This window comes from Ammospiza nelsoni, chromosome 9 (genome assembly GCF_027579445.1).
Source record: "Ammospiza nelsoni isolate bAmmNel1 chromosome 9, bAmmNel1.pri, whole genome shotgun sequence".
In the NCBI taxonomy this organism is placed as follows: domain Eukaryota; kingdom Metazoa; phylum Chordata; class Aves; order Passeriformes; family Passerellidae; genus Ammospiza; species Ammospiza nelsoni.
In genome coordinates this window covers 31719559-31746026 of record NC_080641.1, presented here as the reverse complement: position 1 = coordinate 31746026, position 26468 = coordinate 31719559, and the positions used below count along the sequence as shown (strand labels likewise).

The window sequence follows — 26468 nt, the reverse complement described above, 5'->3', positions numbered from 1 at the left end:
CGGTCCCCATCTCCGCTCCTATTACCATCACCATCTCCGCTCCCGCTCCCGTTCCCGTTCCCATCCCGGTCTCGGTGCCTATCCCCATCCCGGTCCCGATCCCCATCCTCATCCCCGTCCTCATCTCCGTCCCCGGTCCCAGTCCTCGTCCCCGGTCCCCATCCCGGTCCGGGTCCGGGTCCCCGCTCCCCTCACAACACCGCCCACCCTCACGCGCCTCCTCGGCCCCGCCCCCTTCCCACGCCGGTCCATTCATCCCCATCTTCTCCCGTCACGTGACGCGGGCCCGGCGGGCGCTCCCCTGCCGCGGCTTCGCCGCCGCTTCCGGGCCGGGCCGTGGGCGGGGCTGGGGCGGGGCCGGGGCGCGCGCGGGGGGCGGGGCCGGGGCAGGGCGGGGCGGCCGCCGCGGCGGCGGCGGCGGGAGGGGAGCGGCGCTCCCGGCAACATGGCGGCGCGCGGGGCGGGCAGCGCCTGAGCCCGGCGCCTCTCGGTCCGCGGGGCTTCCCCCCGGCCCCGGCCTCCTCTTCTTCCTTGTCCTCCTCCTCCTCCCTTCTCCTCCTCGTCCTGCCCCTGCCCTGCCCCGGCGCGGCCATGGAGAGCGAGGAGGAGCAGCACATGACCACGCTGCTCTGCATGGGCTTCTCGGACGCGGCCGCCATCCGCAAGGCCCTGCGCCTGGCCAAGAACGACATCAACGAGGCCGTGGCGCTGCTCACCAACGAGCGGCCCGGCCTCCACTACGGCGGCTACGAGCCCATGGAGAGCGGGCAGGGCCCGCCGGGCGGGCACGGCTCCCCCGCCGGCGGGCAGGGCCCCCGCGGCGGCGACGGGGACGGCGGAGGCGGCGGGGGTGGCTTCGACCCGCCGCCCGCCTACCACGAAGTGGTGGAGACCGAGGTGAGCTGCGGGCGGGCGCTCCCGGGGCGGTGGGAGCCCCCCGGGGGGTCGGCCCGGGCGTGGGGCCGGCGGGAGGTGCCCGGGACCCTCCGCCGCTCCCGGGGCCCGGGGCTCCTCACGGCCCCGCATTCCGCCCGCCCGGCGCGCTCCACAGCCCGTTCCCTGCCATCGCTGCAAGGTGAAGCGCACCCGGGGTTTTCCTTGGCATTCCAGGAATGTGTGGCTACCGTAGGGCTCTGCTTTTCGCTCCCCCTCTTGCGCCTTCTTGCATAATTCCTGTGACTAAGGGCTGTCTATTTTTTTTTAAAGTGTTTGCACAATGTGAAGGAAAGCGCAGGGTGGGTATGACTTTACGTACGGTTTTATTTGGGTAAGCTGAGCGTAAGTTCTGAAATAGGAACCCAGTGAGGTCAAATGTTTTTTCAGAGCAGAGCTTTAACTCATGACTTAGGGCTGTGATGTAGATAGAAGTGCTGGAGACTGTCAGCCCTTTCCAGGTTCTCTCCTTCCTGCTTGTTTGCCTCTCTCTCTTCCATCCTCTTCCAGAACTCTGCACCCTTCAACCAGCAAATACACTCAGGGTGCTCTCCTTGCTGTCTGGAACAATCTTGCAGTGCTTTCCTATAAAGTCTTCTCCTCCTCCTGGTCTTTTTCCCAAAACTTCACAGGGTGCTCATAAGAAAAGTGCTAATTAGTAGTGTCCAGACTATGGGACTCATGGAGGTGAGAACAGCAGAAAGCCCCTCTTGTGTGATACCAAAGGGCCACCTTGCACAGCCTCTGTCTCAAAAACTGCTCAAGAGCAGATGCTTAAGCTCATTAATAAAACCAGGGAACCTCATGTACCCTCCCAGGCTCCAGTGACGAGTATCCTGAGGGTTTTGTGTGCCAGAAAAGTGCTCCCTTTCTGTGCATGCATGTGTGTGTGTGTGTCCATAAATAAATTCGTGAGGAGTCCACGGGCGTATCTGGTGCGTAACTACACTTGCACAGATCATCCGTATCCGTAGCCTCGGCGCGCTGACGTCCAGCCCTGCGGAATAAAGATAGGTGATCCTGCTCCCTGAATTAACTGGGTTAGGTCCTGAGCTGCTCTAAGCTGCTGATGTGTGCTTGTGGAGTAAGGTGATCCCTGGCATGGCACGTGTGCCGTGCAGAAACGGAGCTGCTCCTCGACTTCCCTGGCTGAAGCGCCAGGGAACCGCTTCCCAACCTTCCCTGTGGAGGATTGAGGGTGAACGAGAGTTCTTGTTGGCATTTGGGTTGGATGTGGTTAGAGCTGGGACAGTCTGGCTTGTCAGTGTGACATTTCAAGTGAAGCTGTCAGTGTAAACTTCAGAGCAGCGCTTTTTTCCCCGCTCTTGTTCCCGTTACAAATGGCACTTTGACAACTCTCAGAGGATTCTCCCGCCCCCCATTATTTCATCCCGTATTTCTGATCAAATTTACTTATGCTTTATAATAGTTTCCTATGCTACTCACCTTCTTGTTTGCTCTGACTTGTGTTCTTTTTAACCCACAGGAGGGAAGTCAAAACATTTCATTGTAGGTAAATCACTGCACAGAGCAGGCATTTCAGAAGGATTGAGGTGTCTTGCTGCATGAAATTTTATATAAATTCATGCCTCAGTTTAGTAATTGGATTTATTTGCAGATGAGCATCTGTCAACTCCTGCACATGTATGCAAAACAGTATTTTTGTAATAAAAGAGTTACATCTATAAAAGTCCTGAGACTGGAATTGTTGCCTGTGCATATTTGTCTAACACTGCAGTACAGTTTAACAGCTCTTGACATACATTTTATGAAAAGGGGGAAAGTGATATATCATCAGTTCTTGGGGTTTTTTATTTTGTCAGCTGTAATCTAGCATTGCATTTAATAAGATACAGCTATTCTTTAAGTGGTTAATCAGTAATTAATCAGGTTAATCAGTAGTTTTCCATTCAGCAGAAGCTTATGGCATATGAAGCTGTAGAGAAAGCCATTGCAGAAGCAGCTATATTATTCATTGTAGTCATACACATTATGGTGAAACATATTGTACCCCATGCTGTCTTGTGGTAATTCAGATGTTATTTCTGGTTTTCTTCCTCTCAGTATCATCTCTCTTTCTAACAGCTCTTCAAGTGTGTATTCTTCCTTCTCTTCATAATGCCAGTTTTAACTTTTATTCAGTGGGGAGGAAGTGGTGTGTTAGATTTTTGGATTTTATATATCAGCAATAGGAGATTAAGAGAAGATAAATCACAGGAGAAGAATTCTTAGAACTTTTCCCCCAAGTAAAATGTTCCAATCTAATGCTTCATGAACAAAAGTTAGGATTAGATTTATAATTTAAAAATAACAGGATTGCTTCAGTCATTCTTCAAAACGTGTATAACAGGTCTGTACTTTGAATTTATGTGCTTTTTTTGGCTGAGCACACTTTAGCATGCATATAAGAATAGGTCTATGAATGATTAAACACTTTACATTTTCCCTAATCAGTAATGAATCCATTATGTTTGCATATGCTTATTTGGTCTCTATTACATAATGTTAGAATCTGTTCAGCATTCATGTGGATCAAAGAAAGGCTTGTCTAGTGGTTTTCTTTGAGAGGAGCACAGCAACCAGATACATATCATACTAGTTAAAACACATTTTCTTTAGATAAGGTTTTAAAAATCAGTGTGAATCTTTTTTCAGTGGTCCAGGCTGCTGGTCTTCAGGGCTGTCTGAAAGTGTTAAAGAAGCCTGAATTTGGAGTAACTGGCCCAGAAGCAAGATATCTGCTGTGAGCTGGCCCAACATATGCCCTGTGCTTTTTCTCTATGAGACTTGAGTGAAGGTGTGCATAAATTTGAATTTCATGAGGTTAAAACCTCAGTTTCTGCAGGCTGTGTTTCCCAGTTGCTTCAGTTTTGGGTTAGTAGCTGTGGTGTGCCTTTGGCATTGATGCTGGTAGCATGACCACACTTATCTCATCAAAAGGAAAAGGCCAGACAAACTTGGGGGCTTCAGTTCATTTGTGCAGTCTTCCTAAAACCATGGCAAGTTCACCTTGAGGTTTACAGCTGCTTGGAAGTTCTGCCCTTTGTAGCAGCAAACCACACTTGATAGACTGAGGTCACCTGCTTTTCCAAGAGGCAACTTTGTGTGTGTGACATAACTTCTGTGTTTATGCCTGTTGACAGAAGCAAATCTTGCAGTTTGGCAGGAATGTGGGGTTTCTGTGTTTATTCCTCAGGCAGCATGCAGATTGTCACGGTGTGATTCTGTGCCGAGGGAGGCGGGTGAAGGATGCTGTGCTCATCTCTTCATCTGACTGACAGATAAGCTGCTTTATCAACTGCTGCTAAATCCTTATAATTTAAGACAAGACTATAAATGAGTGTGATGACAACGTCTGTCAGTGTGTCCGTGAATTGCCACAAGTGCCACAATTGCTGGCTTTCATGAGTTTGAGAGGAATGGGGTGGAGAAGAGCAGGCTAAACAAATGTGAGGATTGAAATTGTGGGGAGGGACAGGTGAAAATATTAAACATATACCCATGGTTTGTATAACCTTTACTAAAACAACCTTAATTTGCTTTTCAAACAGCTTCTGAGAGCCATTACTATGACCTTTTAGCTAAATTGTGATGAACAGATTATATTACCCCCTGGCTATTCCTGTCCCCTTCAGCATGTGCTGTTGTGATTTATGTTTTTTTAGTTGAACTGGATCAAAAGCTCATACATGCCAGATTTTACTAGGTAAGGTTTATAATAAAACTTGTCCAAGATTGCTTTTGAGATGCTGTTTGGCTGCAAGAGAAGAGATTTTGTGAAAAAAACAGGCCGGCAACCGTAGTGAGTGCCAGTGCCAGGAACATTCTCACTAGTCATGCTGCAGAACTGTGGTGTTCAAACCCTACCTCTCCTCATTATTAAAGCTCAGGACTGAAAGCAGTTCTGCCACAGATGTGCTTTAGCTTTTAATGTGTAAAATGAGGATAATGGGGTGTGCTTTATTAAGGAGAACCATGGACGTTAGGCTTGTGAAGTTCTTTGATCTTTGAATGGAAGGAGCTGTATTTATTTAAAGACAAAGAAGGTATTTAGCCTTCAAGCAAATGAGATGGATTTCACGCTACAATTCTGCACATTTAAAGTCAGTCTTCTCTCTTGTAAGTAGTCTTGAGCTTTGCAAAAGTGAGTATTTCTTGCATTCTCATGTGGAAGTTTTACAGAGTGGCTTGTCTACGAATTGGCCTTGTAAAACAATTGAGCAATCAAATAAAGCTCTGTGGTGGATTCTGGCATCGAGTCCCTGGCTGGATGCCATCAGAATGTCAAGTGGAATTAGTATTTTAGCACTCCTGGTTTTCAGCATCACTGTTTTCAAAAATGAGTGGCCCTGGTGTGGAACCTCTTTCTCTATTCTGATTCCATTAACACTTCCTTGAAAGCATTTGAAAGAAAACACTCTGAGTTTCATTCTTGATAAAACACAGACTAATAGAGATGCTACGTGAAATTAGGGAAGTAGGGGTGATACTGAGAGATGCAGCTGGTTAATTTTAAATGTAAGCTTTGTTTTGAATAACTCACAAAGTCATTATCATGTAATGTGATCGTTAGAGTAATTGGTGGATTGAGAGGAGCGCTCTGTAATTACTGGTTCATTGGTGAAGGTGATGCCTGCAGGGTCAGTGAAGGTGGGAGGCAGCTCTGTACAGCCAAATTCTCAGCTGGGCAGGAAGTGTTTCTGGTATAATGTCCTCTGGAAGCATTTTTTGATCATCTTCCCAGTTTACAGTGCTGTTCTGTGGCAGCTGTTTAATAAGGAAGTGAAATACTGAGGAAGAATGAGAATAAAAACAAATTAGCCAGTGTTAGAAGTTAATTCCAACAAATCATTTGGATTGCTTTTGGATTAAGGAACAGTAGCTCTTTGTATGAGGAGGGCAAAGAGGAAGTGCCTGTTCCTTTTGTAAGCTTTTATTTTGAAAAAAACACGTATTTGTGCTGCTGTAGGAATGGCCTTTGGTATATATGTTTCAGGGCCAAATTAAAAATTAATTTTAAAAGCCAGTCTTCCCAGTGTTTCTTGCCACTTGATCTTCCTGCCACTGGCTTTTCAAGAACGATCTTGAGAGACATTTAAAGATTTTTTTTTTTATTAGTTAGTCACAATTTTGGCATTACACACTGTAAAAATCATCTGCTTTGTCAGTTCTGGTTTCTGTCTCACTATACATCAGTAGAACAAAAGTATAGATGGGTGTTTAGTAGCATTATTGAATTAATTTTCCTTCCCAGAGCCTGACCTTTGGTCACTAAAATGTTCGAGTAAATACTTTATGTGGTGGTTCTGCAGCACTTCTCTATTAATTCCTGGTGTTTTGGCAAATGGAGATACAAGCATTGACTTAATTTTAAGTACTGAAATGTTAAGCACTTGTGATTCATTGTTTTATTGTTTAAAAGCACAATGTTTATCTGATATCACACTAAGTTATTCTGAGTTATTTGGAACAAGCATGAGGTTTTGTGCTTATGAAAACTCCAGGGTTGGGAGGAATAATGGTGTTGACTCCGACTCTGGCTGTTTGTAGTTACACAAATGGAGTAAGTTTTTAGATATAGCCACAGACAATAGTGAAAACACATGGAAGATAAGAGTTTTCCTTGCTTCCTTATGAATGGCATTCCTAACAGTGCTTTCCATGACCTCTCCCTCACCTACAATTTATCAGACTTCGAAACACGTTGCCAAAAGTGGTTGTAGTGAATCTCTGCCTCAGATTTCACTGAATGCTGTGGTAATAGCCACATAAAAGGGCAAAGAAGTTCCTTGTATTTTTGAAGTTAAATGGAGGTTTTAATTCAAGTGCTATTTTTACACAGCCTCGGGTGTTTTGTTTTGCTGTGATGCTCAGGACTATGTTTATCTTTGAACAGGCAGGCAAGTACATCAGGGAGTATTGCCTGGTAACATCACACCATCACCCTGGAAATCAGGGAGAGAGTACAAGCCATGTTTTCAGAAACTCTGAGTTAATTCTCAGCTTCGCTGAATTTATTTTTATTTTTTAATTTATATCTTGTTCTTATTCCCAGTCTTACACAGTTCTTGGTTGTGAGAGAAGGTGGAGCCATAGGGTTTTTCTGGTTATAATTTGTTATAATCATTTACAGCTACTAAGGGTTTAGTCTAAACCCTTAGTAGCTGTAAAGGATTATAACAAATTATATATATACATGCATCCTTGATGATGTCCTAGTGCAACTCTCAGTTAAGGTCAGTGTCTGAAACCTTCTGTGAGAAAGTTCACTAAATAAATTGGATTTTTCTTAGGACATCTCTATGATGGAATGAGAGTCCAGATCAACTTCAGTTAGGTAGAGTCTGTAAAACAGGATTTCTTTTCCTTTAGTAGTAGACTGGTATCATCCTCTTATATTGGCATGACAAAATACTGTATTTTTTCCTTGTGACAAGACTGTATTTGTTTGTGTAAAGTAGTCCACAGTAGAAATTTCAAGAGCTTCCTTTCTATGAAAAAAGAACAAAACAAAACATCTGTGTATCTCACCAACAAGCTTATGTTCTCTTAGCAAAATATAAACAACAATAAACATTCCTATCTGTTGCTGCACTTAAAATTTTTGCATCCCAATATGTTTCTCTGGATGAAAATTCAAGGATGAGACGCTGTATCTCTTTAGGACTTAAAACAGTTTAAAACTGTGACAATACTTTGCAAGTAAATGTCTGTTTGTCAGTAAAACATTCAGGAAATCACAGTGGGTTTTCTTATTGCCAGATAAGAAACATAATGTGGAAATTCCATACATGACACCATTTTTTGAGTCTTACTAATACTGACGTATTCACAAGAAGATATCAAGCTTGCTCCTAGCAGTGTGGGTCCAGTGGGTTCAATCTGAGTGCAGGAACAGGCAGCTAGGAAATACTCTCCAATTTTGTTCCCACATCTGCCACTTAACAAGAGTTGAAAGTTCTTTAACCATCTGAAATACCAGTTTATAAAAAGCAAATAGGTTACACATATGAAAATGTGACAATTTTTTTAAACATTCAGGACCTTGTTCTTAGTGTTTATGTGTAAGTGTAAGGTGGTAGCTTCAAGGTATTTGAAAGGCTTTGAATTCTTACACTTGTGTTTGAGTTCTAGGTAACAGAATATCCCCCTTTTAGGAGTTAATTAACAGAAAGAAAGGTTTGACATCCAGGCGTGAAACTAAAAACCGCTGTAATCGATAGTCTGGCAGGTGGAGGGACTGTCAGGTCATGACTTCAGGATTCATAGCTTCTCCCACAAATTGATGGGCACAGTACATCAGAGCAGAGAAATGCTCTGTTTTTATGGGTATTTGATGTATTTCTCTCGCCTTGCCTCCACCTGAGCACTGCAGTGCTCTGCAAACGCTTGTGAGTGGTACAGCAGTGCTGGGCAGAGGGGAGCATCCCTGCTGACACTTGGCAGCTGGAAAAGCTGTAGCATTGGAAAATTGATTTCTTTATGTTGTCATGTCTGTGATTAAAAACTGAAAGGTGAACCTAAAATTTTTGTCAGCTAGTTCTGGCTTTATGCATTCTTTTCATGACTGCTTTTCAGAGCAGTTAAACTTTGTCCTGTTTGTAGGTACATAGTAACAAGGTTTTGTGGTTGCTTTCTGTTTAACAATTCAATGGAACTTTAAAAATCTCATTTTTTAGCTATAAAATTATGGTTATTTTGTGAAAATTACTTATTAGAGAGGCATGAGGTGGAGGTATCTGCTTGGTCTGCTGGTGTCTTAGAAAGTCTGATCCTGTTGCTTGTTGAAAGAAGCAAGACTTTGGGGTTTTGTTTCCTAAGTTATACTGGATTCACAAGCACATAATGTGATTTGGTTATGGTGATAATAGATTCTGTTGGTAGCCTCTTATCTAAATCAAATTAACTAATTTAAATTATGACTTGACTGTAATTTCATTGCTAAGGCTGCCAATTAGAATCAAAACAAGTCTTAAACTCATTGTTATTTTATGTAAAGCGACTGGTATGAGAACTGTCAGTGGCTTCAGTTAAACACTGTTTGATGAGTTAATTAGCTGAATACTGCATGAGTACATTTTGAAGGTTTAATCTGTGGCCTTTTGGCAATTAAAGTTAAATCATATTTCAGTTTTTGTGCTAATCTTTGTTACTCTTCAGTAGAAGGTTTTATGCTACAGATTTAAGCAATGCTTTATTGATCAGATGTTGAACAATTTTTGTTTATTCAGCCTTGCAAGCAAATCTGGGAGGTGCCAGGTCCCCAGAGAGGGAATCTTGAATCAGTGCTTGAGCCTGTTCTTGTGAGAGTATTTCTCCTGGGAGCCTGTGTGTGTGTTTAGCCATAACTGCATTTTCACACCTTGAAAATAAGCCAGAAGAGCCAAAACTGTTAGAACGAGGGGATCTTCAGGGCTTTTGTGCAATAAGAGATATATCAGAAGGCATGGAAAACTGTGTTAAAGGTTTGTCAGCAGAAGTTTGTTGGTGTCACTATTTCAGCTGCAGAAATAGCCACAGATTTATGATATGCAGTATGATTTCCTACTGCAGAAAACAGTGATTGTAATGGCCTTTTAGACAGTTTATCTTTGGATGACCCATTGTTTACCAGGGATAGAGTTGGGGTTTTTTTTTTGCTTTTTGCTGTTCTATGGAAAAAATCTGTACAAATCCTTACCATGCTGGGAACCAGTCCAGTGCTAAGTCTGTTCAGCCAGAATTGCAGGGTCCTGATACAGATCCTCATCAACTGGCAGACACCTTTCTGAAGTCACCTATTTGAGGGGAGGGAGCTACCTCTTTATATATATTTACTTAGAAACAAGCAAACAAACCCCATGTAATTCCTCAAAGCCAAGATTGAGAAAATCACTTTTTGGATGGTTGTCATGGCCTTGTATCTATTTACTTTTGCATGTACCATAATTTTTCTTCAAAATCTTTGTCAGTAGAGTTTGCAGTGACAGTTCCTGAGCTCCTCAGTTACAGAGCATTAATTGTGGTGTTCAGGGCTGTGTTACATTTGTGAGTGTCAGCAGAGAAGTGAATTCTGCAGGCTGTGTTGCAGTGTGAGATCTGTGTGCAGATCTCCAGCCAGCATAAGATGATGCAAGAACCGAGCTGATGTTTCACCTTGCTGCAGTAGCTGCTGCTAATAAATCCGTCACTTTAAAGAGCAGTGCCAAAATTGATTTAAAAATTGGGTGGGTGAACGGTTTGGGCTTTTTCATGTGCAGAAAGACACTAATTATGAAAGAGCAGCAGTAAGTCTTTAAAGAGACTGTTTCTTGTCGTGGATTTGTTTAAGAAACACAACTCAGTCTGCACTAATATAATGTGAACATAGCTGTAATCTCCCAGAAATGCAGAGTGTTCAATTTATTAATGGTTTGGAGGGGAATTTGGGTTTTAAACTGCCTGGGTGTGTGTTTGAGACTGTCACAGGTTTCACAGTCGCTGTGGAGCTATGTGGATGTGATGTGTTCTAAAATTAATACATGAACTTGATACTTTCTGCACATGGTTTTAGTAGCAGAGCACTGTCAGGCAAGAAGCCTCATTGCCTCTAATTCCTGGAAAGTGCCAAAAGCATGTTCCTTCAAAGCAAACAGCTCCCATTACTATAGGGCACTATTCCAAATACCACGCTCATTTTTTGTGTAAAACCATCTTTTCACTGCACTGAGTTGGTAGACTCAATCTAGCAATAGTCCAGATGTGTTCTAAGCATAATTTAGGATAATGTGGGGGCTGAATGCACTGTGAAGAACATGTATTATTTCACTTTTCATGTGAATTTCTGTGTTGCGGACCCTGGCAATCACTTGTGTGGAAACAGGCAACTAATGAGCAGCATTGCTGGGATGCAGATGGGAAAGCAGAGCAAGAAGTGGAGTTTTTCATCTCCAGTTGAAGGGGTCTGCATTGCTGTTCTGCACCTCTTTAGATGCCAGTTGCTGTCGCAGCGTTTATTTAATGTGGATGCTTTCCTCCAGGGAATGAAGCAACTGTTGCTCTGTGTCTGTAACATTTGTTGAAATGTTGCTTTCCTTGGCTACAAGTGGAGGCTGAACTGTAGTCCTTGAACACCCAGCAATTGGGTGTTGAAGTTATACTCAGTCTGCTTTTTTTATACTAAAAGTTCATTCCTGCTCTGTTACTGTGAGCACTTTCTTTGTAACTGCACACTTGTTTTCTGTAGGAAATGGTTTTGTTTTCTGCATGGGTGTTCTTTACAGAAGCTTTATAATTAACTGTTTAATTTCTAAAAAATGCTTCTAAATAATTTCAGTGTCTTTTCATGTAGACCTTCAAACAACCCTCCTCCAAAACCTGAAGTATTTAAACAGGGTGTGATTTGCTAGATGGGAATTACATCAGGCACCCATAATCAGTGCTGGATCAGGTGACCACAGTTTCTGAAGCTGATATTCAGGTCTGCTAAAGTACAACCTCCCATAAAGACAAACTGGGCACAAAGTGTTTAGTAGGGGGTTGGAGAAAGGCAGCTCTTTATTTCCCAAGCACCAATATGTGGTTTTTTCTGAGCAGTGTTCTGCTCCTATAAATTGTCCTGCTGCTCTGCAGAACGTTAGCAAGTCCAGCCCACGTGCTGTCCGTGAACTTTAAAGGTTAAGCTCTGCACAATTGCTGTTCCCTTGGCTTAATAGTTTTGAACCATTATGAAAGTGAATGACACATTTACTTTTTAAAAACAGGTCTAATCCTACAAATAGCAAATGCAGTGAGAGAGCTGGAAGCACACTTGTGTGCATACGTTGATTTTGTTCTTGGTATACCATCTCCTCCAGAGTTCAGTTCTTTTAGTTTATTCCTTTCTAGTTGTTCCACTCACTTTGCTGACACTGTCTGGTTTTTACTTTGGAATGTGTTTCCTGCTTGTCCTTCCTCCCTCCATGTGCCTGGCTTCTTTCTCAGTGGGATCTTGTTACCATCACTGCTCTTGTTTTCCACTGTCTCTGACAGTGGCTCCTGCTCGCTGCCAGGCCTGACCCAGACATTCTGTCCTTTCTCCTGCTGGCTTTGCCTGCTCTTGTGGAGGCAGGGAAAGGTAGTCCATGTGAACTCTTTGACACATTGGGTACCTGGCATCTATGGGAGGTTAAAAAATAAACAAAAGAAAATAAATGAATAACTTGTCTACTCTTTCTTTGGCGCTGCTGGGGCAGTTACCTCATATGGCACTTGGAGGAGAGCAGGGGGTAATTCTGTGTCCTGTACACAGGAATAGCTGCTCTTTAGTGCCCCTAGCAAGGAAACCTGTAAAGCTTAGCTGCAGTCACCTGCTTGCCTTTTCCCTCTTAGCTTCCAGAATATTTGCCAGTAACTCATTATGACTTCAGGAGAAGGATAATTACATTACCTTGTTGGACAACTATATTTGATGTAGGTTTTTCTTTAGTAAAAGAAAATCTTGATGTACTGAAACAGTATCCTGTATTTCTAGTGTGATGGAGTGAAATGGATTTCCCTTAGAGTAAACTATTCCCATATTCTACAGGAGTTGTTGAACAGAGAATTAATGTGCAGATCTATGGAGATCAAAATTTGTACTTTACAGTCTCCCAGGGACTGGAAGTACTTATCACCTGGCTCTAGGATCTGATATGCTATGGAACAAGATTTGCTGCTTAAATTGGCAATTAGTTAGCAATTAGTTATGTAAACATGGTACTTATCACCTCCATGAAATACATCCAGGTATGTAATCCCTTCAATTCAAATTGAAATATTCAATTCTGCTTTGAAAAACACAAGCAGCCTCAGGGTTGAGAATTTGACATGCTTGTTACAAGCACAGCTGCCTTTTCTAAACCCTTTAATGTGTCTAGGAAACTGGTTCCCTTGAACTTTTTTTTTCCACCTGCAGAAAAATGATGAAAATGGGAATTGCTCTGGTGAAGGGATTGAGTTTCCAACAACCAACTTGTATGAGCTGGAGAGCAGAGTTTTGACAGATCACTGGTCCATACCCTACAAGAGGGAGGAGTCTCTAGGCAAGTGCCTAATTGCATCCACCTACCTGGCCAGACTGGGTAAGTTCCCTTTCACAATTGCACAGATTATCTGTTCAGAGGGTGTTGGGCAGTTGTGTCTTTCACTTTAATCTTGCTGCTGTTTTCTTGCACCCTGCACAACAATCACATCTCTGGGAAAGTGTTTAACAGTGAACTGTTCTACACAGTGCTGTAAAAACATCATTGATCTCTTTCCTTTCTCTCTAAAGTAATGTTTGCTTAACTTTTTTTCAAAAAGTGGCACACGTGTTTCTTTATGTCCTAATAATTGTGGGAATTACATCTTTTCAGAGCTAAATTACTGACTTTTTTTTTCCTTGTGCTGGGTGTTTTCCATTAATAAAAGCAAGCTGTCATTTCAGTCCCTGCTGTACCATTCTTGTCTAAGTGGTTGCTTTTCACTTTGTATGAGTGAAGTGCTTATATTGCATTACATCTGAATTTGACTCTTCTTATTCAGTACTTTGGCTGGGGTTAAGGGTGTTAGGGAGGCACCACACCCAACAACTGGTGTATAATGAGAGTACAAGATAGATTTTCAGCCATGCCTGATGGCAGACTAAAGGAATGTTGTAATCTCGTGGAAGAACAGAAGTTGTTAAGTGGTTCTGGTTTTTGCTTCTCTGTTTGCAATCTGTGTTAAAAGGCTGTGCTTTAATTTACTGTTGGTGGGAGGCTGTGAAGCATCAGTAATGTATGAATTGTAAACTCTGAAGTTTACAAGTTACTTATGGTGCTAATAATGCTTGAAAAACCTGTAAAAGGTATTGGGAAATTAATTCTTAGTTCTGAAAGGCAGGTTCTCTCAAATCATGCTTTTTGTGGCTTTAAAAGCACGCTAGTTATGAAGGAACAGTAGCACTTTTGCTACTGCTAATTTGGGTTGGTGTTCCCTCAAATTTGCCACAAGGTCTCTGAGGTCATCTTAAAAAGTAATTTTTTTAAAGTACTGTTAAAAAGAACTCTCTTTTCTGTAAAGGTCTTTCTGATTCTGATGAGAATTGCAAGAGGTTTATGGACAGATGCATGCCTGAAGCATTTAAAAAGGTAAGTAGGTACAGTAGGCCAATTTAATGTTTCACTGTGTTGTTCATGGTGGAAATAGTCTTTTGTAATCCAGACTTCAGGCAACTGCTGAATGAGCTCTTAGATTAAAATCACACTCAAAATATTTTCCTAGATTAAAATCACAGAAATTTAAATTTAAGTCATACAGGGTTCCAATTTTGTAACTCTAGCCAACTGTAGCACTTAGCTTTTTTCTTTTTTTTTTCTTCTCTTAAATGAAGAGCCCTATAGTAATTAACAGAGCCCAAAGAGAGGTTTAAAGACCCTTGGATATGTCCACTGGTGGCAAGTTCATGGTCAAATTTCCATTAACTATTCTTTCTGTTATTTCTTCAGAGGATTGCTAAATTCTTTTCACAATCCATTTGGAATTTTGTCTTTCACCTCAGTTCTCAATGCCCTGTGTTTCTCTGGGCTGTTTTGAATTTGCTTTATATAGTTCCCCAAACTAATTGACTTCCTACTATTCCATCCACTTTAGGTACTGCCTGAATTTCCTGCCTAGTATTTAGTCCATATGTATAAAAACACATACATACCCTTTAAAAAGTTACTTTGTCCTAGTGTTAAAATACTGAAAGTATAACTTCATGTAAGGAAGGCAGAAATTTAAGGGAAAAGTTCTTTTTCCATATTATTATCAGAGTACTAATCTTACATACAGTAGTTTAACATCACTTGATGTTTTTTGCATATGAAATAAACAATGTAGATTGTTCCTCCAAAAGGATAGTCTGTAGAAATGTAAGTTCAGGATGTGCTGAATTACAATTTGCTGAAATATTTACAAGAAACTCTATTAATGTTACAAAAAGTTATTGTATTTAAGCTATTAATTTTATCTGCTTCTGTTCAGACACAGCAGAAATTAAATGAATTTGCAGATGGCAGCCAAGTGTCCTTTATAAACAACCATGAAACCAGATTTAAAGAATATGTTTCAGTAGGTGGGAGCAGCATTAAATACCTCTTTCTCCAGCTGCATGTGCTATGTTTTCCAATAGAAGCTGCTCAAAAAGTGTGAATAGGTAAATGGTTACCTCAGCTGAATCAGTGCAGCTTTATGGCTGCCTGTTTCAAGATTTAATAGTTGTGTGTTCAATCTGCAGACAGATTCATTTCATAGTGGTTGTTCTTTGCAAAGGTTACAATCTCTCCTAGTGCATGCAAATGGAAAATGCTTAGATAGATTTTATTTTCTGTCATAAACTGTGATTTAAGGTGTTCTTCTGGTTCTTCTGCAAAATTACAAATTGAGTTAACTCTTAAGCCATTAGTGCAGAAAGAACATCTGAGAACCACACCAGATTGTGATGAGTGCATTCCAAGGAAACATTTATTCTGAAAAAAGAGTCACAGGAGTTGATAAATTTGTCCTTGTTTGTGATTGTGCTCCAACTTTAAAAAAATTGCCTTTTTTTTTTGCTTGTTAGCTGTTGACATCCAGTGCTGTTCACAAGTGGGGAACTGAAATCCATGAAGGAATCTACAACATGCTCATGCTGCTGGTGGACCTGGTTGCAGAGAGAGTAAAACAAGATCCCATCCCTGTGGGCCTGCTTGGTGTGCTTACAATGGTATTTCACCCTCTGATGCAGTTTTAATATCTGGGTATTTGGCATCTTGTATTTATGCAGCCGATGCTTTTTCCAGCTGTTTAAGTTGTAGTTCATTGTCTTAAAATCTGCAGCCATTGTTTGCTGCAGGTATTTTGCATCTAGTATGCAATTCAAAGGAGTGGGTGCTGTTCAAAACTTCTGAAAACCAGCAGTTTAAAAAACAATATCACTTTTTTGTCACTTTGCTGCTTATTTTTTAAAACTAATACTTTGAGTTCAGTTCTCTGTTTTATGGACCTCTGGCTCACGTGGTTATTGGATATATAAAGGCTTCAAAATGCTTTGTATGTTGAGAACTGAGAGGTGGAAGCAGGGGGCTTGTATCCAGCTTTATTTTTTGCTAGGTCTTTAACTGTCAGCCAGGAGAATGCTCAGCTAAAACAATTATCAAGATAAGTTTTGAAAGTGGCATAAGGCACCTGTTCATTGCCTTGGGCTTTTCTTTGAAGGCATTCAATCCCGACAATGAATATCATTTCAAGAACCGAATGAAGGTGTGCCAGAGAAACTGGGCAGAAGTCTTTGGGGAGGGCAACATGCATGCTGTCTCACCCATATCCACCTTTCAGAAGGTAAGCATGGCCATGCCCTAAAAACTAATTGTAGGGTGGATGTCTTTGTCTCAGATAAGATTGTTTGTGTAGTAGGTATTTGTAAGACAAAGTTTAAATATGTCACCAAGAATTACTGCGAATAGATGTGGAGTGTGTGTTTGTCTGTAGACATTAATTTGTGCTCTCAAGTTGTTCCAATTCTCTGTTAGAGGCTGCATTTAGAAATGGGTGAACTTTTATGTCTAAAGTAGCACAACAATCTGTGTTTTGCTTTAGACATGAAGCACACAACGGGTGGGTCTGTGTATTTAAGGACTGACATCTGTTTGGTTGTTGAGTGTGAAATGACCAGGATAACTCCAAGTGTCTAGTTCTAGTAGAGAATGCAGGCTTTTCTGACAGCCAAGGATAAAATATCTTCAACTCAAACACACTGGCAAGGAGGCAGTTTTTGAGGTTTGCATTATCTTGTCACAGTTGTTCCAGATGGGTGGGACAAAACAGCATCATGGAGTTGATTTCTCCTTCAGGAAACAAGTTTGTGGCCGTAGAAAGAAAATTCTACATCTGCTGCTTTGGGGAAGTAATGTTCCACACTGCTACAGTGCTATAAATACAGTTGCTTGTGAGTCAGCAGCCACAATGTGATCTGTTGCCACAGCACATGGGCAGTGATGTCAGGAAGAGTCCAAAACAGGATGATGCTCATGAGAACCAACCAGAGCTCCAGCTACACTTAATACAGGAGCTGTTACAAACCCTGCTTTATTTGTGTAATAGTGCATCCATTTGAGGCGTGGGTTGATGTGCTGAACGTGTGTCCAAATGTCTGTTTCAGAAGACAAATGTTTAGCATTGATGTTGCAGCTGCTAATTTGTTCCTATTCTTATTGTTCAAGGAGCCTCATGGGTGGCTGGTGGATCTGGTAAACAGGGTAGGTAAATGTAAACTAGAATTGTTGTTTGTCACTTGAATTCATTGGTCTTCAGGGGTAATTTCTTCTCCCCACCATTACCTTGCCCTTGTTTTTTCACTCATCACTTTTCTGACAACCACAAAAAAAATAGTGTGATATTTTAATCCTGCCTTGTAAAATGTAGCTTGTTGAGTTGCTGCCTTCTCCCCTGAGCACCTTTACCTTAATATGGTATCTATGACTAGAGGAATTTGAGAGCCCAGCTGAGGCTGCAATCAAAGGTCCCCCAGGCAAAACTGCCAGTCCAGTCAGCTGTTACTGTGTGTGGTCTACCTTTCTTCCCTCTGTCCATTTTTACTCAGGACAGAGTTTCTAGCTTGATGCTTACCCTGCTGTCGTGTATAATTGCATTGCATTCCCCAGTGTGTCCCTGCATTTCCATGAAAATATAGAGCTTTGTTTGGATGGGATGTTCCATGGTAAAGGACACTTTTTGGCATCTCAGGGAGTGTCAGTGGAATATTTTCTATAATCTTTTATTTAAAAGATAAAATACTGTAATTCACTGTGTAACACTGATTATTTTATTTCAGTTTGCGGAGTTGGGTGGATTTTCAGCAATTCAGTCCAAACTCAATTCTGAAGATATTGAACTTGGGGTAAGTCCATCTTCTGTCATGAGACTTCTCCCTTTGCATTTTACCTTTCATGCAGAACCAGCAGTGTCCCTTTTGGCAGTGCTTTCACCTTTTCTTTGGTACCAGAGCAGCACTCCCACAGAGCCCTGGAGAAGTGCTGTCAGGCTGGAGGTCAGGTGAGGTTGTACATAAGAATCCTGACTGAAGAGCAATTAAGACTTCACAGAGAAGAGGAGAAATTAGTGTACCTTGCTGCTAGCATTCAGCCTTCTGGTTAGACATCAATCAAAGTAGTTTTGTTGTATGCTCACCAGTATGTCCCTGGTTTTCTGTTTACTGTACTCATAGCTGCATTTAGCTGCAAGAGAATTGACTTCTGTCATTTATTATAGAAATCACCATTAAGGAAAAAATCCTTAGGAAGACAGACAGTGTCTAATCCTAAACAACTTTTCAAGAGCAGTGTCTTAAAACTGAGTGGTTCAATGGAGCTAAGCTATTTTTGGTGATGAAGTCTAACTTGGTTAGTTTTAGCTTCCTAACCTATAGTCAGGAGACTTCCAATTCTTTCAAGCTTTGGAGAATGAGGAGGCTAAAGGAAAACTATGTCATCTGGAACCTTGTCCCCCAGTATAAAATCAGTCTGCTTCCAGTGACATGGCACTTGGAGGGAATTCAACTTCTTTTCTTGGGGTGTTGATATTTTCTGCTTTGTATTGAGATAGATTCATATATGAGCTTGACAGAAGAATAAGGAAAACCTTGATATACATGCCAGTTCTGTAATAGAAACTTTGACTTGACTTTGTTTAATGATTAATAATTGCTTGCTTAGGAAGGAAATCTGGGTCAGTGTCATTAATCTGGGCCTTGGATTGCATTGCTGCACACTCAGTTCCACAATTCTTGATCCAGTGTGAAAAGAAACTGATTTTGATATTATTTATTGGCAAACAAATGCTTTTATACATTTAATTTCTTGACGATAGATACCACTTTAAAATCATGCATTGAAGAGATCTTGACATGTATATGACACATTTACAAAAGCTTTCTCCCACGTATTGCTTTGGGAAAGAAATTTGCCATATGGCTTTAACCTTAAATTTTGCATTCACACTTTTGATTGCTGTAGAGAGCAAGCAAAATGTGATATGTTCCTTTCCGTCTGTTTATTTCTGTGACTGAAACAGGATCTGTCAGAGAACACTGAACAGAGTGATGAGAGGACCAAGATTAGAGAAAACTGGGAAGGCATTTTTTATTTCAGACAAAAATATGTAACACATACTGTATGCCATATATAATACATAGCACATACTCCACTGTGTGCCATAGAGTAAATCTTTCTGAAACCATGTGTTGTTGTAAAGGACTTGCACACCAAAAACAATCATAGCAAGTGACTGGAAATACATAATATAAATTATACTTGTTCACCTTTATTTGCCTTTTAAGCTATAGATTACTATGAAAAGGTTCCTTAAATATGCACCTAAATACTTGCTGTCTTTTTTTCAGGCAATCTCTGCATTAGTTCAACCATTTGGAGTTTGTGCAGAGTATCTTAACTCTTCAGTAGTACAGGTAAAATGTCTTTGTTATGACTTGTAAGAGGACTGAAAATTAATTTCCAACTGTGTTGGTGTGCAACTGGTGACTAATTTGAAAAGCCTTCAAACCTCACGTTGCAGAAAGTACAAGAACCATTTTGAGCACACTGAGGTGATGAGTAAAGGGCTCAGACAATGTTCAGATTCATTTTCCAAGCAATTATCTGTAGTCATGTATCTACATCTGCAGCAGTGAGAGGATTTACCACTGCCATTAGTAAGCTTCAGCAGTAGAAGCCATGTGGGGAAAGAATCTAGCCTGAAGGATGAATTTTGCTTTCAGTTTAACTTTCTGGCTGAGATGAAGGACATGGATAGGAGAGTTTACACTGCAAAAATTGTGGTACAGGAAAATAATTCACCAGGATCTCTTTGTATGTGCAAGTGTACTCCAGGCTTCACTCCTGCCCTCACCACCAAGAACTGTTGACTTAAGTGACTGAAAGACTTTATTTGCAGAGGATGTAGTTTAGAAGGCCCTGGGAGTAAGAGAGATACATGCAGCTAATAACTGATGTGTTTTTAGAGGTCAGTTGGTCTATCTGTATTTGAAAATCTGCATTACAGTGGTCTGAAATGGGTTCTTACTCTTAATTGCTTTTTATTTTCCTGGACATAGCTACCAGGATAGCTTTATCTTTGTTGTAGGTGTTGCTTTATCTCTAAGGCAGTGGTGAGCTTTCAGCTAAGTATTTCCTTTTGCTGCAGTCACGTCTTTTGAGTAATGCAATTGATTTCAGGAAGCATTAAAATGATTGTCATGCCTTTTCTCACATTCTTTAGCCCATGCTGGATCCAGTCATTCATAAAATGATTAAATATGTACAGAATGTAGAAGAGAAGGACTTGAAAGACAAGGTAATGTTTTACATATTAAATATTTAGGAAGAACTTCCTGCGTGTCTTGGAAATGCTGTCAGTGTAAATTAGAACAATAGCTTTCTTCTCACTGGCAGGAATACAGCTTGTTCTGAATTCTGACTGAATGACATAGTGAAAATGCATTTATCCAATTCCATTCAATACCCTTTTCAGTAACTATCCGGTTTATGACCCTTTCTTAAATATTTTTCTGCTGTTGCTATCAAATTTTTTGTTTTGTTGGTCCCCTTGTGCAGCAGCTTCTCTGACTCAAAGATATTTACAGACCTGCAGTCTGTTAAATTCATATTACTGTTGCAATAGCTTCTGAGAATTTGGTAGCAAAATGTCTTGTGTAACTTATGGCTACTTCCTGCATTACCCTGAATTTGGCATTCAGTTCTATTAAATTGTATTGACTTTTTGCTTAGTTATAAATAGTTAATTTTAAACAAGGAAGTATTCATAGATTGTTGAACCAAAGGAGAGCAATTTACCAAATCTAAAGCTTTAACCAGAAGTTTCATTATCTTAAAATTTCTACTGTACAAGCAATACTTTCATTTCTACCAGGCATTGTGTTTTGATTAACCAGTCTGTTTGGTTAATTAGTCTGGTTATTCTTTGTGAACCGTAGCAGAATAGCAAAAGTACCAATGGCTCTGTTTGTCCCTTTTTTGTTGTTTTGTTTCAAACAGAGGCTGGTGAGTATCCCTGAGCTCCTGTCTGGGATCAAACTGCTGTGTATGCGCTTCCAGCCTGACCTGGTCACGGCGGTCGATGACTTGCGGCTGGACATTCTGCTGCGCATGTTGAAATCCCCCCACTTCAGTGCAAAAATGAACTCCCTCAAAGAGGTAGGTTGGCTTTTTGTCTGGCTCTGTGTGTGCACATGAGCATGGGTTTGGGTAGGATGGGTTGTTAATAAGCCACTGAAACCACAGCCTTAAGTAAAGAGGTGATGCAATATCTCCTTGTAAGTTGTGTTGCCTTAGCAAAAGCTCGGTTCAAAATAAACACCGAAACAAGTTAATATAACAGGAGTTGTTTATAGCATCAGTAGCCACTGCAAGGCCTCCAGGTTAGACACAGTTTGAGAAGTGCACTATTCTAAGAAATGTAATTTTAGATTGATTTATGAGCAGTGGTCTATGCTATTCATTAAATATTCACTCTGGGATAATGCTGAGCATCCTGAGGTATATCCCATTTTTCTTCTTTCACTGAGAGGAAACAGAAAAAAAAACCAAATGGGACTTACAACCTATATTGATGTTTCAGTCCTCTCATATCATGTCATTACACTACATAATTGTACTGTTTTATATTGTATTTTTTATTACAGTTGTATGTGGACACGGTAGTGTTTCAGAGTCCATCTTTGCTGCTTTTTTCCTTCTCTACTTATGAGACTATTGAGATGTTAAACTCATTGCTATTTGGTTCTTAATCATAAATGCTGTGTATCCGTGGTGAATTTATAAAAATGCAGCTTTTGAAGATTTTAGCAGAAATGTGCTTTTTCTCCCTCAAGTGAGGAGCCTGTATCAGTTCAGTATTGGATAAAAAGTAGGACACTGATTTGAGTGTAACAAGCAGAAGCCTGAGATAACCTACTTCTGGCATATCTGTAGAAAGATACCTGGCAGCACAGGCCAGCTTTTCTATGTCAGACTGAGAATAAGATTCTGCTGCATCAGAGACTGATGACATGGTGTTTCTGATTAGGAATTTGCCTTTAAACAACTTACTAAAAAACAAAACCAAAAAGTTAAAAAGCCAACACCATGCAAAAAACAACCAACCTAAAAAATCCCAAACACCTTCTGTACTCAAAATATTGCAGGATTCGCACTTAAGCTTCGTCATGAGCCTTTTTTAATAGGTTTCATTCTCTGTATGTGTGATGCAGGTGGGAATTTTTTTTTTAAATCTTACATTTTGCAATTTTTAGGTAACAAAATTAATAGAAGACAGCACTGTGTCCAAGTCAGTGAAGAATGCAATAGACACAGACCGACTGCTGAATTGGCTCGTGGAGAATTCAGTCCTGTCAATTGCTCTGGAAGGTAAGAACTCTCCCAAAGCCTTTTGGCACATGCTTTAAATGACTTAAATTTTAAAAACTCATCTCTCCCTTTCAATACACTTTAATGAGCACTATTAACCAGAGTTCAAGGGTTTTGTTGTCTCCAAAATAGAGTAAAATCCTGCAAATTCTGTAACTATCATCTTGTCCTCTGTTTGACATCTGTGCAGATGTCTTCTGCTGTACTTGGGTTTTTTTACTCAAAGTTTTTATATTGTTAGCCTCTAAAAAAAGAGAGAAAAGAGGTGTTTTTCTCCTCAAGTAGTAACATTCTGTAGGAGTACTATCAGATGTATGAAGCAAAACAAAATAAAAATGGAAACAGCCTTGTTCTTTTTCTTTGTACTAATACTTGTCTGTAACAGTAAAGAAAGACCTTCCAAATGAAGATAGCTTTGTTCTCTCTTTTAAAATAATTAATTCTTTTCTATAAAATCAATGTATTTAATATTGTTTGAAATGTATTCATTGAGTTGCTTTTCTTTGTTTCACAGGTAATATAGACCAAGCACAATACTGTGATCGTATAAAGGGAATTATTGAACTGCTGGGCAGCAAATTATCTTTAGATGAGCTCACTAAAATTTGGAAAATTCAGGTAAGCAATCAAGACTAGGCTTTTAGACTGCCTTATAAACAAACATTCAAATTAAGGGATTTTTAAAAATAATCTATACATCTCTATTGCAGTGTGGAAGTGTTGAGATTTTAGCAGTATAATTAATGCAAAGATTTCCTTCTACTTCTTCCTTTACCATGTAAAATCAATTGTTGTGGCAATTTCTTGTATCACAGCTGCTAAATCCTGTAAAGAAGTTCAGTTCTTTGCAACAAGTGTTAAGGAACTGCAAAAGTATTTGACTTGGCATAAGAGGTTGTCATCCTGAAACAGGTGACAGGAATATTTGTCTAGACCAAACTAAGATATTAATGTTTGTGGCTGGAGGTATGGATTTAAAGTCAGAGTGTGACTTTAAAGAGAGTGGGCTCCATTCTTATTTACCTTCCTGTACAAACATATAATTGACTGACAGGTCATCTTTTGGCCTTCACTTTAAGGATATTCAGTTTATTTCTGTGTGGGGAAGGTGGTTTGAGTGTTTATGTAAGTGACACATGGAAACTTTGACAAGAAACTAATCTTCCACTGCAGGAAATGGTTTTCTTCTCTGTGCAAATGTTGATATTTTAGACTAAACTCATTGAACACTGTCAGGTCTGCAGTTTGTGTGGCATGGTCGCAAGGCTTTAATGCTTAGCAAAGTTGAAATGTGATTCTAGCTCCCTCACTTTTATTCTTTAATAAAAAGCAATACTTCCTCCCCCTCTCTGGCTGTTGTTACCATGGTGCTCCCATGCGTGTGGGAGGAGATTTTGTATTGCTCATTTTTGAGTAAAGCCTGGAAGAGTTTCAAAGATTCAACACCTCACATGTGAACCTCACCAAGCAATAGAAAAGGTGATGTTTGTACTGCTGCCACTGCAGCAGCTTAAAGCTGCTGTAATGATGGCAGACTTGTAGTTTCCTGCTTTAGAAATAATTCCAAAGACTTCTCAGCCAGGGAAATGAGGAGCACAGACAGTTTACTCTGAACTTGTGTTTCTACCACGTCAAAAGCTGCTATTCTCACTCATTAATGTGAATAATGCTAGGATAATGCTTACATGAAGTTTTTTCTCTGGCTTGTGTGAGTTGAAGACCTACCTTCTTGTGTTTTCCTCCTTTTCAGTCAGGACAATCTTCCACTGTGATTGAGAACATACACACCATTATTGCTGCAGCTGCTGTGAAGTTTAGCTCTGACCAGCTCAATCATTTATTTGTTCTAATCCAAAAGGTAAGTTTTCACATGAATTTAAATTCCTTAGGAACAGAATTGATGAGATGTGCTTGTGCATCCAGCCTAATGAAAGGCAAATACCTTGAATACATTTGTATTTTCTATATAAATGTAAAATTTGCTATTAAAAACCACTTAACTTTTATGTTAACCCAGAAGCCTAATCTGCTACTGTTTTGCTAATTGACTTGGATTTTAAGTACATTAGATAGCCAGTCCTAAGGGACCTTAAGTGAGATTTTATTATTATATTTAATCTCTAATGGTATTTTAAAAAGTGTTGAGCAAATTAGTGCTGTAACTCCCAGCAACAGAAATAAGGAAATACTTACAGTGGAAACATACTTGTTTGTATTTTGATTTTCCTGCAGTAAAGCAATTGTGGATTGTATTTTTGTGTACACTTGAGATGTAACACCTGATAATATGCTCTAACATTGATTTCTTTGCTGTGCAGAGCTGGGAGACAGAGAGTGACCGAGTGAGGCAGAAGCTGCTGAGCCTCATTGGGCGCATTGGCCGAGAAGCGCGAGTGGAAACAACCACTGGCAAGGCAAGGGGATGGTTTTCCTTTGGTTTTCTGATTTGTTAAATGTAGAGTAGCCTCTGTACTCCCTAGGTTCTGACTATCCTTGCCCTTCTTCCTGCAGGTTCTGGAGGTACTTTGGGAGCTGGCTCATCTTCCAACGTTACCGTGTAGTCTTATCCAGCAGGCCTTGGAGGAACACCTGACAATCCTCAGTGATGCTTATGCAGTGAAAGAGGCAATCAAAAGGAGCTACATCATCAAATGCATAGAGGATATCAAGAGGGTTGGTTTATTATTTTATCTTTTCCAAAATGATATCTTATCTAGCCTCGATGTTGCCCTTTTCTTTCAAGATGCACAAATTGTGTGTCCCATCTGTAAGTTCTTACCTTGGGGAGTCCTCGAGAGGGGTAGGCTTTGTGTGAGCCACTTTGTTGATCATGAGACTCATAGTAAGTCTCTTGCCTTTGTTTTAAGCAAATTTTCAGCACAAGGAGTGATCAGTTTATGGGAAACTACCAGGATGGGCCCAAGGTTAGAATTTGCAAATGGAACCACTGTAAAGGTATGTCAGTATTTTAACTGTCCCTTTCATGTGAAAGCCTAGATTAGTTTATTTTGAGTAAAGCATGTGTTCTGGCATGACCATTAAGTCTCAAAATGCAAATCAATATTTCAATTGTAGTAGTTTTGTATTTTAGTAAAATACTTAACTCTTTTCCTGTAACCTAAAGAAGCCATTCCCAAAGCTGCCTGTACTGTTTCCTGGCAGCAGCAGAGATGTGCATGGCTTAAAAGACTGCATATATTCTCTCCTGCACTGTTCACATAGCAGGCAGTTTTTCTTCAGGCCTGCAGGAATGCTCTTGTCTTCTTTTTTCAGCTTGAAGTATGCTGTAAATAGAGAAAAAGGCTTGTACTTCATTGTTCATTTCTTTAATGATAAATTAGGTTTTGTCTGTGTTGCAGCATCTGTAGAGGATTTTAGATGTTTAGGAGGTATAGTATGTTGGTTCTTGATATTGATCACACTTCTGTGTGTGTTCATGAATATGAATTTCAAATCTTGGGTTCTCAATATCTGAAAGTTGTAGGGTTTATTTTTTTCTTTTGGATCTTCTCTTATGCTTTCTTAATCTCATTCCTTTTAATTATATTCTGGCAAGGGCTTTTACATAGGTGCTGCAGTGGGAAACATTACAAAAGCTGTGATTGTAAACTAGAAGGGATTGGGGTAAGCATACAGCAGACTTCTAAGATGCATGGTGTTCTTATTTCCCTTCATTAGGGAAATGAAGACATAAACTGGGAGGGAATGTAATGTCAGGGCAGCTTTCTCAAATTTGTGAGGGAGTCTTCAGTGGAGAGCTCTGTTATGGTTAGGTTCCTTCAGCCTCTCTGAGTATGTAGGTGGTATTTGGGTGTTGTCAGTGTTTAAACCAGACGCCACTTCTCTGAACAAGCAACCTCAGTGCTGGTCTGTGTGGTCAAACTTTACAGAAAATGAAGCCTCCCAGAAAAGTGATGAGCAGTTCTAAAAATGAGGTAGGAGGGTTATTCTTTGTAGGATCTCTTTCAAAATGCAGCTTAAGTATCCTTTGCTTCCTATCAGGGAGCTGCTTGCAGCACCAATCAGAAATTTCTTGTCTCTTAAGCCTCAGTAGTATTTGAAATGCTTTCTTCTATTGCTCTTCCTTTAGCAGTGACACCATTTGGCTGGATTTGCCCTTTTATGCCCTTTTAGACCTGTTTAATCTCCCATAAT

The 26468-nt window shown here is 40.5% G+C and overlaps 1 protein-coding gene across 3 annotated transcripts in view; it reads left to right on the top strand.

Moving 5' to 3' along the window:
* Nucleotides 1-576: 576 nt before the first annotated feature.
* USP24 (ubiquitin specific peptidase 24) overlaps nt 577-26468 on the top strand; it is a 60437-nt gene continuing 34545 nt past the window's right edge. For 2 of the 3 annotated variants that reach the window (XM_059478637.1, XM_059478636.1), the window contains exons 1-15: nt 577-897; nt 12827-12992; nt 13954-14021; nt 15476-15619; nt 16111-16233; nt 17115-17150; nt 17726-17791; nt 19292-19357; nt 20167-20241; nt 20943-21101; nt 22199-22313; nt 22828-22931; nt 24064-24171; nt 24632-24727; nt 24825-24986. In XM_059478637.1, the coding sequence (XP_059334620.1) occupies nt 592-897; nt 12827-12992; nt 13954-14021; nt 15476-15619; nt 16111-16233; nt 17115-17150; nt 17726-17791; nt 19292-19357; nt 20167-20241; nt 20943-21101; nt 22199-22313; nt 22828-22931; nt 24064-24171; nt 24632-24727; nt 24825-24986 (1794 nt within the window). In that variant the 5' untranslated portion in view covers nt 577-591. Of the gene's footprint in view, nt 898-12826; nt 12993-13953; nt 14022-15475; nt 15620-16110; nt 16234-17114; nt 17151-17725; nt 17792-19291; nt 19358-20166; nt 20242-20942; nt 21102-22198; nt 22314-22827; nt 22932-24063; nt 24172-24631; nt 24728-24824; nt 24987-26203; nt 26249-26468 lie in introns of all 3 variants that reach the window. The other variant, XM_059478635.1, reaches the window with a different exon arrangement.